At 37.9% G+C, this 16,197-nt stretch overlaps 2 protein-coding genes across 9 annotated transcripts in view; one reads left to right on the top strand and one right to left on the bottom strand.

The window, feature by feature from the left end:
- Positions 1-133: 133 nt before the first annotated feature.
- On the top strand, positions 134-5,378 carry LOC126374260 (CWF19-like protein 1). Its single transcript, XM_050020778.1, has 11 exons — positions 134-345; positions 420-580; positions 845-943; positions 1,156-1,379; positions 1,589-1,701; positions 1,911-2,130; positions 2,703-2,814; positions 2,992-3,143; positions 3,543-3,719; positions 4,206-4,366; positions 4,751-5,378. The coding sequence occupies exons 1-11, from the start codon at positions 326-328 to the stop codon at positions 4,908-4,910; spliced, it is 1,599 nt and encodes a 532-aa protein (XP_049876735.1). The 5' UTR covers positions 134-325; the 3' UTR covers positions 4,911-5,378.
- Positions 5,379-5,396: 18 nt separating this feature from the next.
- LOC126374254 (Down syndrome cell adhesion molecule-like protein Dscam2) overlaps positions 5,397-16,197 on the bottom strand; it is a 177,420-nt gene continuing 166,619 nt past the window's right edge. Inside the window, exons 20-40 of one of the 8 annotated variants that reach the window (XM_050020765.1) lie at positions 15,984-16,113; positions 15,733-15,900; positions 15,477-15,607; positions 15,071-15,281; positions 14,702-14,848; positions 14,412-14,567; positions 14,045-14,184; positions 13,593-13,749; positions 13,221-13,398; positions 12,823-13,013; positions 12,368-12,553; positions 11,871-12,007; positions 11,624-11,780; positions 11,194-11,334; positions 10,298-10,453; positions 9,538-9,695; positions 9,395-9,467; positions 8,633-8,791; positions 8,111-8,276; positions 7,625-7,832; positions 7,392-7,528 (exon numbers count right to left, since the gene is read on the bottom strand). In XM_050020765.1, coding sequence (XP_049876722.1) covers positions 7,658-7,832; positions 8,111-8,276; positions 8,633-8,791; positions 9,395-9,467; positions 9,538-9,695; positions 10,298-10,453; positions 11,194-11,334; positions 11,624-11,780; positions 11,871-12,007; positions 12,368-12,553; positions 12,823-13,013; positions 13,221-13,398; positions 13,593-13,749; positions 14,045-14,184; positions 14,412-14,567; positions 14,702-14,848; positions 15,071-15,281; positions 15,477-15,607; positions 15,733-15,900; positions 15,984-16,113 — 3,117 coding nt within the window. In that variant the 3' untranslated portion in view covers positions 7,392-7,528; positions 7,625-7,657. Of the gene's footprint in view, positions 7,549-7,624; positions 7,833-8,110; positions 8,277-8,632; positions 8,792-9,394; positions 9,468-9,537; positions 9,696-10,297; positions 10,454-11,193; positions 11,335-11,623; positions 11,802-11,870; positions 12,008-12,367; positions 12,554-12,822; positions 13,014-13,220; positions 13,399-13,592; positions 13,750-14,044; positions 14,185-14,411; positions 14,568-14,701; positions 14,849-15,070; positions 15,282-15,476; positions 15,608-15,732; positions 15,901-15,983; positions 16,114-16,197 lie in introns of all 8 variants that reach the window. The other 7 variants (XM_050020767.1, XM_050020762.1, XM_050020763.1 and 4 more) reach the window with 7 other exon arrangements.

Below are 16,197 nucleotides of genomic sequence, written 5' to 3'. Positions count from 1 at the left end.
GTGGTGGTGTCATATAAAATATTCATGAAACGAACAGGTCCTTTTCTTTTTTATTTGGAGTTGAACACAAGTTCTTTGAGCCATTTTAAGTAAATAAGCTTAAAAGACTGCAAGGCAGAGCCAAAACCGTTCACTGAAAAAAATACCTTGACAAAGTTGACAGATACAGATAATTAATTGACTGATGTCTGTTTTGTACAAATAGAAATAATCGTGAATTTCTTCTTTATAATACTTGTAAACCTAACTATTAACTGTTCTTGGTAGCATATCTCTCTATCGGCGCAGTTTAATCATTTATAGTTTCTAACCTCAATACTTGAGGATGGCGGATAAACAAAAAACGTAAGTTTTCCTTTTTTGTGTTTTGCTTTGTAATATCTAAGCTATAATAATATTTTATCAAATTTTGTGAACAGTTTGATATGTGGAGATGTGAATGGGAATTTCAACGCATTGTTTTCCCGCGTTGAGTCGATTGTGAAGAAGTCTGGTCCATTTGATATTCTACTGTGCGCTGGTAACTTCTTCGGCGATGATAACTCACAGTTAGACGCCTACAGAATGGGCACCAGGAAAGGTAAGTTTTCACTTCTACAAGAGAAAGTTGTTTCTTCTAGAATACATATTACTTTCCTTCAATGTGCTGCTTAGTCATCAACTTCGAAGAGGGAAAGTGCAATTTAAGGAAAGAAAAGAGTTTTCTATTGAAGTATGTACTAAATAATGCAGACAATTATAATTTAAAAATATTGGCAACCTGCCATCTACAGGCTGTACTATTGTTAATTCAAGTTGGAGACCTAGAAATAAGAATGTATTATATTATGTATTATGTTAACAGTTCCAGTTACAACATATGTTTTCGGGCCTTCTAACAAAGATCATGTGCAGTACTATTGTGAAGAGGGGGCTGAAATTGTTGCAAATGTCATTTATATGGGTGCGTTGCTCTGTTTGTTACATTATGCTAATAAACTTGTCTTGTATATCCTAAGGTGTTTTTTATTGTGTCATTACTTGGCAAAAGCCAAGTAAACTATTTTTTTATGGCAGAATTTATAATGATCTCCATATGTGCTTCATTGTGAGAGAGTCTTGTCCAGTAGTGGCATAAAGTACATCTAAAGATAAAAAACTAATTTACTATTTTAGGTAGGAGAGGTCTTTTCACAACAAGTGCTGATGTGAAAATAGCATACTTAACGGGACTGTCTCGCCGGGAGCTGGGCAAAGACATTCCAATGTGCACATTTGAGCCTAGTGACTGCAGTGCAGTGAGGGACGCATGTTTCAGAGGACAGGCTGAGTTCAGAGGTGTAGATATGCTCATAACTACACTCTGGCCCAGTGGCATACAACAGGATGAGTTGCAGAAGGTATGGCTATTTATAAATAATAATAAAAACATTAAGAAATCATGCTGAAAAAATACATATATAAAAGTGTCTCTGAACAGTTTACTGATTATAAAGTGATCCAATATTTACTTTAGGAAGTACTGTGAAAGAGTACTATTAGTGTGGTGATCAAGATTATAATGCTTTCTTATACATCTATCAATATGGAATTATTCTTTTTTTTGCAGGCAGATGTTGAACAGGAAAAGCTATCAGATCTACTATCATGGCTTTCAATACATGTAAAACCCAGATATCATTTTGTACCATCAGATAAATATTTTGAAAGACAACCTTACAGGTAAGAGAATTTGTAGAAAATCTTCAGGTGTTTATGAAATGATTTTTGAAGAAGTATAAAGAGAAAATTGCAGAATAAACTTTATTTTTAATTTTATGTTAAATATTCGAACTTGAATGTTTTTTTTCCTGAAGGAAGCTCTTTTGCCTCAATGTCTATCAATATTTCATTTATACCATATTTATAAAAACATTTTCTGTTGACCCCAGAAACCAAAGCATGCACCAAGATTACAAGGAGTGTGCAACAAGATTCATAGCTCTAGCTCCAGTGGGCAACAAAGCAAAGGAGAAATGGATATATGCATGCTCCCTACAACCCATTACCAAGATGAGAATGACAGATCTCTTGCAGAGTACAACGGACGAGACAGAATGCCCATACGATTCCAATCTTTTGAAGCAGCATCAACCTGGGAAAGTTGTTAAGGTAAAATTATCATTCTTCTTATCGTGTGGGTTATTAGGTGGATTACCAACCTCATCAATCCTGGTGTCAGGGTTATTATTGAGCCGCCAAAGGCCCCTGACATGGCTCATGTAACGACTACATACTTACATCAGTATGTAGTGACCGGGACCAACAGCTTAATGTGCCTTCCGAAGCACGGATCGTCTAACTTTCGGACAATCAGGTGATCAGCTGTAATGTCCTAACCAAAATAGGTATCACAAAGTTATTTTAAATCAAAGTTTTTATAGTTTTGTTATATTAGCATTGGAACAGTATTATGTTGTTTTGTACGTTTATAAAAGTCATCTTACGCCTGAACCGTGTGTGTAGCTACCTAATGGGGCGGTATAGCGTGACCAGACCATACTGCGATTTACTAAGCTTTCCACTCACTGCTCAGTCCGTGTGGACTTCGGTTATATGTTGCTAAGCAATCTCAATCCCTTGTTGGGAAGTAATGTCCTTCGCTCGGATTCAATCTATTTGCCAATTTCTCTTCAAAATTGATCATTTCGTAATTTTGCCCTGAAGGTAATGGATGATTTCAGGTGACTGACAATGGACAATTCTTCTTCAATATGGATGCTGGACAAGATGACGAACGCGGAAAAAGGAGACGGCAAGGAGAAGACTCTGAAAAGAAAAGAAAAATCGATATTGGTAGGATACCTTGTTCTTATTCCATAATTTTCTTAAATAATAAATCAATTTTAATAATTATTTTTGCTTTTTCAGAATAGCATAATGAGTATTTGAGAAAAATATGTGAAAAGATGCTTTTTTGAAATAGTCATCATTATTGTGCACATCTTATTCTTACTATTTTAACACTTCCAGACGAGTGCTGGTTCTGTTTGTCGTCGCCGAGCGTGGAGAAACATCTCGTGATAACAGTGGGCACTCACTGTTACCTGGCCTTGCCCAAGGGACCTTTAACACCCTACCATGTGTTGATATTGCCCATTGCACATCATCAAGCCGTTACTAAGGTAATATTTATATTGTAAATTAATTCCTTTAAAGTTCATTAGAATATACTCTAGCAAACCATACCTTTTATAATACCATACATTTTTTCTTCTTTTTTTTACTACTGTACAGGTGACTAGCATAGTATAGTATAGCAGCATAGTCTTATGATTTTAGCCTAAATGGGCCAAAGGAAACAAAAAAATAAGTAACTAGGTACTACTAGCTAAACATTACACACTTTACCAAATTATATCTAAATGACAACATACCTCTATTGAAATGTTGCAGCTGCTATATTATAACTATAAGATGTTATATGAATAATCTCTATGTTATCTATGTTAACGCCTTTTGGTTAACGCTAAGGAAAATACCTTTCCTGATGTATAAATCAATGTCCATTTTATAACTTTTAGGCGCCAGATGAAGTAGTAAGCGAGATAAAGAAATTCAAAGAGGCTACAAAGAAATTCTACGCTTCCATGAACAAGCTCGCCGTGTTTTTTGAGAGAAACTTCCGTTCGTCCCACATGCAAATCCAATGCGTGCCAGTGCCGAGGAATTGTAGCGATCAATTATTGGAAGTATTTCAGGTATGTTTACTTGTTTATGTTCTACTTACATATCTTCTTCTCTTCCTTCTATAGTGTGGATTACCAACCTCGGCAATTTTGGTCTTAGAGTTATTGTTGTAAGTTGTAATCAGGGCAACCGGCTTTAAGTGCCTCCCGCAGCACGGATCATTTTACTTTCGGACAATAGGGTGATTAGTATGTACTTTTCTAACCAAAATTAATCACAAAGTAATTTTTGTGATGACTCCGGGTCGTGAGCCCAACGCTTAACCACTATACCATGACGGCTGTTATAATAATATACTGATTTGTGATTTTGTCCATGATGCATTTGACGCTGTCAAATGTGGTATATTAAATTGGCCCTATTTTTTGTCTCTTGCGCACTAGGCATACTCTTATCATTCTGTCCTGCACACGCCATGCTACAGCGTACATACTACAGCATATAGCGGAATGAATAGTAGCTTGTGCAACTGAACTTAATGTAACTATGTTCGCCAGGACGAGGCTGGTATAAACAGCCTGCAGTTCGAGGTGCTGCCTCCGTTCACGGACCTAGCTCAGGTGACGTTCGCCGGTTCAGTGTACTTCCACGCCGAGCTGCCGTCCGGGGAACAAATCTACGTCAAGCCTAAGAGAGGCTTCCCTTTGCAGTTTGGCAGGTATAGTTAATAAAAATACATGTCTGTTCTCTTTCCTTTTGCTGAAAATTTAAGTTTTCTTACCAGAAATATCTTGTTTGCTAAGCTTCCAGTTTCCAAGTAGTTTTGGGCGGATAAGACATTCGACAAAATATATATTTACGTAAAAATTGACGATTCAAAGTGTAACCAACCATGTTACCTAATGAAGATATTTTTGAGTTTGAGTTGAGTTCAATCAACTGGAGAAGCATACTCTGGTTTAGTATCATTTCAATATTTTTATTTATATTCAACAATTTTATTACATTTGTGTCGTAATAATAGTAACGATTTTCAGAACATTCTCTGTTAAGTTGCCATCATCAAACTTACTCTGTTTTGACTTAGACCTCGTTGTTTCAGGGACGTGTTATCTAGTCCACCAATACTGAACTGTGAAGACAAAGCGGACTGGCGACAGTGTCTACTAAGCAGAGAAGAGGAGATCGCGTATGTAGCCGACCTCAGGCAACGGTTCAAACCCTTCGACTTCACAGTGGATGAAGCCAGCGACAGTGACTGACCGGCACCAACCAATTATACCAGGTATCAAGCACTGCATAGTATTACTTACTGTGCTGAATAGTGCGGCTATTCTCTCAAATTGCAGTATCTGTTAACTTAGCTAATGGAACATTTTACCATATAAAGAAAGACATTTGCGTAGTAACTCGCGTTTTTATTACCGGAGTGATTGGTATTTGATATTAAGTGATATTTTCCGTGATTAATTTGCGTACAGTGTGATAGAAATGACAGTGTGATTTACCTTTTTTTGTTTTATAATGCAATCGAGTGTGGAATGATTGAAATAATAGATTATTTTAAATCACAATAACTGTATGTTAATATTGTAAGTAAGTGATCAAACTGTCAAACCTAGATTAATTTGTAAATAATTCAAAGAGGTTATCCTTGTTAACATTGAGGTATTACCGTTTTAATCTACTTAAGTCTTTAAAAGGAGAAATAAATGGTCATTTCAAGTAAATGATTTTTTATTTTCGTTCACATCGTACTGTCCTAGTAACCCATTTGTTTGCTTTATAAAAACATGTCTGTAACAACAGATTAACTAACTCTTACATTATAATATGTGTATCAGTATAACAAAATGCTCAAAATGATATGGTACATTGACTAGAAATTCAAACTAGATTTGGAATGTTTCGTTTTATTACGTTGTATTAAATGTGTTCACTTTTCACCATAAATCATACTAAAATATTATTTAAATACCGATATATAATTATATTACATTTATATAAAAATGACTCAAAGTACTATTTACGCAGAAACCCAAAGAGTTAATTTCAACAAAAGAAATGAACGCCTCAGTCCCGTTTCTTGCTACATAAATATAAAAACATTTCAAAACAATATATCTACGTAATGTTTACTTCAATCGACTAGCTTTAGGTATTTGTGACTAGATTTTATATAAAATAGTTCTCAATTAAATATAGGGCAGTCTTCGTTGGAGTTACGAAAGAGAGTCAACGTAAACGATTGTAATCAATTAGAAATACACACAAAACGCTTAAAACATGTGTTGTCCATACAAAACGTTGTGTTAAGTGTTCAACACTCATAAACTATGTCATGGGCCGAGAAAATAGCGTCTTTTCAAAATATTTTTAATTTAATATTTTACCTTATGATGGTACCTTTGTTAAGTATATCTGATACATCGTCTCATAGCGAAAAGGCAATATTTCCTTGAACCACAAAACTATACTAATATCGATACAGTTCAAAATGTACATTATAAAGTTAACTTTCTGCCATATTCACCAAAAAGCTATAGGTAAGTGTATTGTCTTGTGTTACTGTTACTGAGGATTGCATATACTAACATTTGATTATTTTACATCCATTACGTAGTTCACATTAAGCATGAGTTTTATTAATAGAATAGAATCAGCAGTGGTAGTTGATAGAGATGTAGAATATGTACACCTGTCTATAATTTCGTAGGTATTCGGAAGGAAGGTATGCCGGAGTACACCTTATAAAGTCCGTCTGTGAGTTTGTAAGTATTTTAGAATTAAGTGGAACTTGTTCTCCAAGTCGCCTTACAATTTGTGGAACTTACACGAATGTTTATATTTTTATTCATCTGTGTTAGATATCTATAAATTGATTATGTCACACCTTTTAACATTGTTGGCACTTTACAAAACGTTTATTTAACTACTACATTATAAATATGTATTGGAAAACTTTAAATTTACACATTTCAATTTCACAGTACGATCAAAGATACCCGATATTTCAACAATCTTATAAACGTTTAGAACTTTATGAATGTAGCACGTAAATAATGACTGAACATAATCTGGACCGACGATCTTTGCTCGTACCGTTTAAATATAGACAATGATAAGATTTGCCAATGAAAACAAATAGTTTTCATAAACTTTAATACAACAATCAAACAATTCTCAAACATTGGACATAATTTTTCAATTACATCCGTAACTAGTTTTAAGACTTTGGTCAATAAGGCATTAAGTTTAAAATAGAACTATTTTTATTTTAATTATTGTTCTCCTTACATTTGATACTCATACACTGGTAATTACAACTTTATTTACATGTCAATATCGGTCCGACGCCGGATTTAGAACCTAGCTAGACCACTTGCAGTATATTTATTAAAATACTCGTTTCTGGAGTTCGGAGTACAAAATGATTATTGTATGTGGCACTAAGTAATACTCGTAATTATTTTGGCTATACCTATCTACAACCATATTTACAACATATTTAGTTTGGCAACATTAAAAAACTGTAATAGTTCTAACTTTGTTCGATAAACAATTTGCCCAGTGTCACCTCACAATATTTGACTCTTTGTGCAATAGTTAACGCGAGAGTACTATACGAAAGACCCTCTTTCCAATTACGAAAGTATTCAGAGAATCGTCTTATAAGTTCTCTAATTTTAACAAACAATCCGTAAGACTAAAGGTGTCCGACCCTCATACGTTGATCTGGAAGGCTTCTCTAGACATCTTGGGGTCACTGTGCGGGGTGTGGTGCTGTCGCTTGCGTCTGTGGTGACCCTCGCACTCGGTGTCGTCCGAGAACCGCGACGGAGGGTGGATGTGGTCGTTGAAAGACGGGTAATTCGATACACTGGAACAAGGACAAAACGACTATTAAACAAATGGGTTTGGTACAATGTATGGGTTGCGAGTAGCTTATATTACTCGTCCCAACTGTCAACCTCACCTGCTCATGTTGCACTCTGCTTTAAACCCATCATTAAAAATTGCCAGCTCTAAATGACACAGGCTGGTAACGGGCTGCGTTACTGCGCGAGCTCTTCGACCGTCGACCCGCTTGCTCAGGGTGTCGTATAGGACACATCCTGCCATGGACATCCTCACAACTCAATGGCATGTCTGGGGAGAGGCCTGGACCAGTGGACTGATAAACGCTGATAACGATGAAACAAAGGGTTTGAGTGTAACACATCAGCAGGTTGAGGTACAGTGGGTAAATCTTAATAACTAGCAGAATTAGGGGAAACTTGCTCGATTCACAGGAAATAGTGCTTAGAAAACAAATCAAGGGCATCTGTTTATTTTTTAGGTAACCATTTAACAAACAAGTATAAAGAGGTGAACGTTCCGAACCAACTAAATATAATAAATATACTTCCCAATTGTATCAGAGCCTGCTGCATTCGACAACAACTATCAAATAGATATTCACCTGAATGTTGTTTCGTCGTTGTGACTGCTATAGCCGCTGGAAGACCTCACGTGCCTCTTGCCCATGGCACCAGCTTTGCCTTTCCGTGAAGGGAACGCTTTACGAACTACTCCACCCACGGAATTTTCAGAAGACGACGACGATTCCTCGCGTTCCACACTTGGATCTGAAATCGTATATAAATTTAAGTCAAAGGTTACAAGAAGTGTTATTTGAGCAGACGCCATTACTGCAACGGTCCCTTTGGGACTAAAAAAGACAAGTGATCGGAAATCAGGATTTCTCCTGTCGATGCTGATCTTATCGGCAGATTTGTGGATAGATTGTCACGAATTAACAACGTGCTCTGAAAGAGTCCAGTGCTGTTAACAGGTCTAGTAAAGATTGATGATTACTGCGGCTCATTGCGGAGGATGGCGACGACGAACGTTTTCTTTCCATCCCAAGCGTTTATTAGTTGCATGGTCCGCTCTTTGCTTGAAGATGATGACGTGGTGAATCTGAAAGGGTACTAATACTAACAGGCGGTGGGGTGCGCCGGCCGCAGCCGCGTGGCGGACTCGCTGTCGGAATGCGGCGCACTCGCGTCGTCGCTCTCGTCGTTCTCGTACTCTGTAATGGGCAGGTGCAGCGTTAGTATCTTCTTCACCTCCGAGTCCGTCGACCCCAAGTTGTCCGACTCTGCAAACACAAGCCCGAGATATCAGACCACCTTCAAGCAGATCTGTGGAAGTGATGATACTCTGATCGGTAGCTCCAACAATAAACTCATCGAATACAAAATATCTCTGTTAACTTGTCAAAAATGTCATACTTGCATCGATAGATTTTGTGGCGCTACTATCTCAGAAACAAGCACGTGACATGATAGTGAATAAAATTTTGTGTTAAATGTTATGAACAGACTACCAGCAGCAATTGTTACGGGAAGTTCGCCAAACAACTCAAAGCATTCGGATCCAAGAAGACCATTCACAGCTCTACGATATCATGGCATTAATGCACAAGTATTAACATAAATACATATACATTTATTGAAATAAAAACTTTAGGTATATCACAATACATACTGTGTGCATGCTTACCTTTATAAATTACAACACCAGTTACGCTCCCAAAGGGTTGCATAAAAGGTGATCATTTTGTCAAATTCAAATCTTATACGGGTATTAAACTTACTGTATATAGGTGCAATCTACATAAAATAAAAGTAATGTAGCTAACTACTTATATTAAGCTCTTTAGATATCGTATGCATACTTTATGAAATGGATGAATTCTGACCTTGGCTCTCGGAATGTGGATCCCGCAGTCTGTTTCCTTTTCTTCTTACTTTAGTGTATTCTGGTTCTTTGCCCTGGAATAGGTGACAAAATCATTAATTGTCATTCTGGTAGTTACCATCTTCTTTAAGGATAGCAACGTACCTTGTATTTGTCGTTTTGTTTCAAGTCGTGGTAAACGAAAGAGCCTCTAACAGAGTGGTAAGGGCCACTGTACACGTTGCCACTATAGCTGCTTTCGCTGTATGCTGTCGGTTTTGTCAGTTGGAACGTTGCGTATGGGCAAATGTCTTCGATGTATTCTGTGGAGACAAACCAACATTTAGTTCAAAACAGTATCGATATGGGTTAAAGCATCCCGTGTGTAACAACCTGACATTATGAATTAAGCGGTACAATAGAGTGACTATGAGACTCAACCTCACCTGTAGGTGGAAGTTCGATAGAATATGAAGAGAATAGTTATAAAGTACCTAAGAAGAAAAGGTAACAGTATTTGATAAGTTGTCAACACTCTTCTTCTCCCGTGTGGGTTGTGAGGTGGATTACCGACCTCAGCAACCCTGGTGTCAGGATTAGATTAGGATTATTATTGGAGTTGGGTAGTTTCCTAGATCAAAGGTAAATTATGAAATTCTGATTACTAAATAAAAACAGATTTAAAGGTGACAAAAAAGTTTTATATTTTCTATGAATTTTAATATTTTTAGAGAAGTGTGTCAGGATCGAAGCAAATGGAATTCTATAGTCTGCTTACCCCGGTGGGAAATAGGCGTGAGTATGTATGTATGTTTAATAAAGAAAAATGTAATAATAACGTCATTTTGTCACTTTTCTATGACGTCACAGGTTAAGGTAATTTCGTGTTTTGTAGTAAAACTACACTGTGTCGACACCGTCTCACCGTTTGAAGCATGTTTGTAGTGATGCTGCGGTGCTGGATGTTGCGCTCGAGCAGCGAGGTACTGCTGATCGCGATTCACCTTGTTCTGCAGTTGAGCGACGGAAGGCGATTCTCCTACTCCACTTTCTGTAGCTACAGTCTCAGTTCCACCTGCTTCTGAAATTATTTTGTGCATGAAATTTTGATTGATATTTGATGGGTTTAATGATCTGCTTCACAATTTGAAAAAAGTGGGATAGCCCATCCAGAACTTAGCTGACACTTATCCGGTAGATATACAATGGCCCGATTCCTGCAGATATCTCCTAATTTTATTTTAAGTTATACCCGTCATTTTCTTTTCCGCCGAAAAGGAAAGGGGCGGATGATTGTCAAAAGTTAATTTTAAAAGGAATGAATATCCCGTGCGAATAAAATTGCTGCTGTCTATTTAATTCTGTCAGATTATTGGCCGATGTAAAATTTTTAGACGGTTGTTTTAGATTTCTGTTTAAAATTGACGTGTATTCCATAAATTTTATGCCCGTCGATTACCTGTCCCTTTCTTTTTCAACGGATGAGAAATTGACAGGTATAACTTAAAATAAAATTAGATGGCGTCTGCAGGAATTAGCACCATTATAAACTTTAGTAAAAATAAACTTTCCAACCTCCTTCCACCAACTAACTGTGTACCAAATTAGCTCATTGTGTCATTGTAATTTCAAAAACGCTACCAGTAACAAATATAATATTATTTTTATTATATTATAATTATTTATAATAGAAAATATACTTAGTAATTATTTTTACCGCAATATGGTGCGGAACTTTATATTTTTGGTCAAGCTAACAAATTATAAAGAAGTTTATCAGCCTGGAAGTAGTGGCAAGTAAAAGAGTAGGTAGCGACTTACTATTTCTCCTGACTAGTAGAACAATAGCGACGAGCGCCCCGAGGACGAGGAGTGACAGCGCCGCGGGCAAGATGACGCGTGCGCCGCCGAGCGACCGCGACCCGGCCGCGGGCACCGGTGGTGATAACTCGCCGTCTAGCACTGGAGTGAAATAGGTAAGTATTAACAACATTTTTTTATGAATTATGTATTCAAGAGTTATAGGCAGGGTCGCTCGTACAAATTAAGTTGTCAGGTAAGCATTAGAACCACTTAAATATTTTTAAAGGTGGTATACTACTAGACTAGAATAATTGGGTAGTTTCAAAAATTCATAAATAAGTAAAATAGAAAAAATAAAACGTTTACGTTTATAAAACGTAACTGATTTGACTAGTTGGAAACTACCCTATTCTCTACAAGGCATAAATAATTGTATGAAGGTACTTACTGCCACTCAAAGAATGTGTAGTGAAGTTGTACAGTGCTACAGCGTGTCCTGCGTTGTTATGCGCTGTGATTCGTAGTTGATATTGTGTCGCCGGGGTCAGACCCGTCACACTGAACACCCTCTCCGTTGCTTGCACGCTGTTTGACACTAAACGCCACTGGAAAACAGGCAGCACAAACTTTTAAACACGTTTTATGAGGTAGTCAATGTTCATGAAACTTAAGAAGCATTAAGTGAATATAAATACCTGAGATTGGCTGATTTCTCGGTACTCGATGACGAAGTAAAGTATGCCACAGCCGCCGTCGCCCCATGAGTCCAGCCAAACAGTCACAGTCGTCGTGTTTAGAGTTATCATTTGCGAATGTTTCGGTTTTACTGGAACTGAAATAAAAAGAAAATTTTAAATTGGCTCCCATTTTCTTATATCGTGTGGTATGTGACGTCGATGGCTGACCTGACCAACGACACCAACCCCGGTGTAGTGTTGTTAATGAGCAGCCAGACGTTCCTAATATGGCTCGTGTAGCCAGTATTGATTGAATCTAACCAGCTTATGAAGTAATTCCTTGCAATAGGAGCCTATGGTTGATGCCACTGAACTAAAATGCTTTAATTGAATAAGGAAAGACCATTCCAATACCATCAATAAAAATTAAGAAAAGAGGTCAAGATAGACAGTACCGAAACTAAGGACAACAATTGCAAGAAAAGAAAGGCAAGTTACATTTATTTAATACTTACCGGTCCCTTTCGTATAGGCGTGTACAATATCGCAAGGGAGACCAGTGCCAATGCGGTTAAAGGCGGTGATATACAGCTGGTATCGAGTGCCGCACCACAAGTTCGGCAGGACATGCTCCGATGTTCCAGCCTCTACCTGCAATTCTTCCCAGTCACCATGTTCGCGTTTGTAGTTTATTACGTATCCTGGAAAAATAAGGATATTCTAAGTTTTGAGACTTTAGAGTGGTCCGTTGAGTTCGTCTGTGCTCAAGATCCATTCAAACCAGTTCCTACTGGTAACTTTTTCGCTGGTTTTTTAATATGGTAATAATTATTATTATCAAGCCGAAAAATTACTACCTATTCATTCCGAACGTGAGAATTGACAAGTGTCTCGTAAACGAACTGTTCGCTTTCTCTAACATGATAACTGTAATAATGTTATTATTCAACGTGTAATTTTAAACACTTACCTAATATAGGGCTACCGCCATCGCCCTGGTCACTCCACTGCAGATGCAAGGAATCTGCATAAGAGTCTACGACGGCTAGTACGGGCGGTTGTGGTGGAACTTTCACTTCGACGCTGTATGTCACTTCGTCTCGTCCGTGAGGGTTTTCCACCGTACACGTGTAGTTGCCGCTGTCAGCGTACTGAGTCATGCTGTAAAAATGTAACAAATGAGTATGATAAGCAATTGGATAACCTTGTAGTATCTAAAAATCCCCCGGATTGGATTCCCGTTAGATATGCACATTATAAATGGGATTGATATTGTTTGATCACTGGCTGGGTAACACTGCTTCTACGTATATGCCATCTGTCCTAAGATATCGAAGGTTTTGATATGTTTAACAATTATTTAAGTACCTAATTATAAGCGTGCCATCAGTAGTGACGTTCTTCCTCAGAGTGGATTCTAAAGAAGCTCCATTCATGGTCCATGTTGTTGAAGGAATAGGGACTCCCACTTTGTTGCAAGCTAGCGAAATGTTTTCCTTCCATGGCGTTACTATACTTCGACTGAATGATGTGATTCTTGCTGGAACTGAAATGGAAAAACATTAGTGATAATTTGGAAGAAACAACTGAACAAGTTATTGTTAGGAAGGGTTCTTAATTTATGACACATTACCTTTGAATATGTCTTATTGTAAATGCAAAAGGATCATTGAAAGGATTATTGTATATTAGGAATGTCTGAAGGTTTCAAGAGAGATTTGATTAATGGCATTATTTTACCTGAATCTGTAGGCAAAACAGTGACGACTCTAGTAGCTTCTCCTTCACCAAGACGCGTTGAAGCTGACACCCAGAACTGATGAGTTGCACGAGGTGGCGACCGCGACGTCTCATGTGACAGTGTGCTTGGTGACAACATTCTTTTGTGGGTACCCTCCTGAAAGCAATAACACCTCTTAACCACAAATAGAGGAGCGTGTTTCCTAGTTGCGTTTATCTTATTAGAAATGAGTACAAGCGATTTACTTACATGACTTACATTCGGTCGATGCATCACGATGGCTTGATATTGATATTAATGCTCGATAAGATTTCAATGGTACGTTCAGTACCCTAACCTAAGAATTCCCTTGTCGTAACAGAGCCATAATAAGCCTGTATACTTATGTCCAGGCACTGACTGTACGTATGACCACTAAATATTCTACCTATTGATTGTAATACTGAATTACCTCTCTTCCATCTTCAATGACGCTCATATACAGAGTATAGCCAACAAGGATCCCATTGGGCGATGATGGTGGTAACCATGATACTAGAATCTTGTTCCGAGATGACACTACTGCTTTGATGTCAGCCGGAGCGGAAGGCACTGAAATAAATCGCAATGTTGATATTTTACAATATGAAATTTTAAAAAATCCTACTATTGAGATTCATCTCTTCTACACTCGAAGATAGGTATAGAGACGGAGATAGAGACATGAGTCGCCGTTTTACTGGTTTGAGGTATTTTCTAGAGCTGAATGAACTCGTTATCATCAATGTCCTACATTTTGTCGTGGACAATTGTCAGTTTTGACGTTATTTTAAGATTACCATCTTCTTCCGTATGGCAATAAACAGGAGCAGCTCTAACTCCGTCACCGGCTGCTGTGAACGCGCAAACTGTCACCGAGTAGTTGGTGTAACGTCGAAGTCCTGATAGAGTGGTATGGAGTCCTGATATTTGCTTTGTTACTGCTTCTTCACTCCCTGAAAAGAGAGTTATATATTGATTTTTTCTTAGCCATACGACACGATTTTTACTGGATACATTATTGTCTGGTTTCAAAAACTACTTTGAAAATAATATTCTAAACTCGATTAAAGAAAGTAATGTAACTTACCATACCAATCTGTGACCGGTGCGTAAGTGACCCTGTACCCTTGTAAGACGCCGTTGCGCCCGCGCATCGGCGGCGGTTCCCATGTTACTCTTACTGATTGGGAACTCAAGGCCGTGCACTGGAGAGATCCAGGTGGTAAACTTGGTACTGCAAGGAAGACATAGATTTTTGGACCATACCTATATAGCGGTCGGAGAAATATATAAAATAGTATATCGCCAGTCACTTGAATAATCACATCTACCTTATACTGTCAGAATGCAAATCTACACAACTTAATATGATGCTGTAGGTAGTCGTAATGTAAAGTCTACAGTCTCGTATTTCCATAGAACAGTGGTTAAATGGAAAAGTTTCTTGGTGCCTTACCATCTTCCATAGTAGTAGCAGTTGTAGGGGGTGAAGCAGGCCCGGCTCCTCTGCTATTGTATGCTTGGACTATGACAGCATATGCTGCATGTTTCTGGAGCCCTGATAGTGTTGTTCGTGCTCTGGCTGTGCCGGCCCCTTCGACCGTGCGAACTGTATACGAAGCACCACCAGGGCCGCTGGCGCTCAGTACCGAGCTGTTGCTGTTTAGCTGTGAATAATCATAGAACCATTAAAGAAGAGTTCATTGTGAGAAGTTAATCAAAACTTAATTATGAATTTGTATTCATTGATCTAAACAGATTGTACCGATTGCGTTGAACGACTACAAATGTTAAATTATGTAATAGGTAATGTTCTTCATTCCGATAATGTATTACTGGTACGTCAAATTCAATATACTAACTTCTTGAAATCCGACATAGTACCCAAGGATATTGCCATTCCAAAGGTCTCGCTGTGGTGGTTCCCAACTAACGCTCAACTCGGTCGAACTTTTGGCCTCCACTCTTACGTCTAAGGGTGGGCCACTTGGTACTGAAATGAATCAAAAAAGTTTTATTGGCAGTTTTCTACCGCGAAGATACATGTATCGTACTATATGATTACGTACTTCTTCTTAACTGTTACATACACATTTGGTGATATTATTCTTTACTGACCTTCTTCAGTAGTAGTTACTTGGACCAATTGACTAGGTTCACTTTGACCCAGTCGGTTTTCAGCTATGATCCGAAGGTGGTAAGATGTCGCTGGTTGTAAATTTTGGACACTTGCCGACGTCACGCTGCCTGGCACTATGACTTTTTGGGGCGTGGTTGGCCACGAGTCTGTCAACAAAAGCAATATGTTCCGGACACTCTTTGATCCTAGTTATATGATTTTTTTTTAATTTTATGTTTTGCCATGTTACCTGTAGCTTCTTTGTATTGGACTATGTAGTTTATTATAGGACTGTTCCCTGCGTAGGGTTGCGTCCAAGATATTTGTATCGATCTTGATTGTTGGTCTATTATCCTTATGTTCTTGGGCATTTCTGGAACCTGTAAATAACAGTTCTAAAGTAACTTTTCAGATTTGATATTGTAGAGTTCAAATGTTGTTATGGGTGTTTATATTTCTATAGA

The sequence above is a fragment of the Pectinophora gossypiella genome, chromosome 17 (assembly GCF_024362695.1).
Source record: "Pectinophora gossypiella chromosome 17, ilPecGoss1.1, whole genome shotgun sequence".
Lineage (NCBI taxonomy): Eukaryota > Metazoa > Arthropoda > Insecta > Lepidoptera > Gelechiidae > Pectinophora > Pectinophora gossypiella.
Note: the sequence above shows the minus strand (reverse complement) of the source record. Positions and strands in the feature narration are given on the sequence as shown.

Coding starts and splice junctions, on each gene's coding strand:
- LOC126374260 (XM_050020778.1), top strand. CDS start 326: ATGGCGGATAAACAAAAAAC. Junction 1,702..1,910: donor TTTGAAAGACAACCTTACAG/GTAAGAGAATTT, acceptor TGTTGACCCCAG/AAACCAAAGCATGCACCAAG. Junction 3,144..3,542: donor ATCATCAAGCCGTTACTAAG/GTAATATTTATA, acceptor TATAACTTTTAG/GCGCCAGATGAAGTAGTAAG.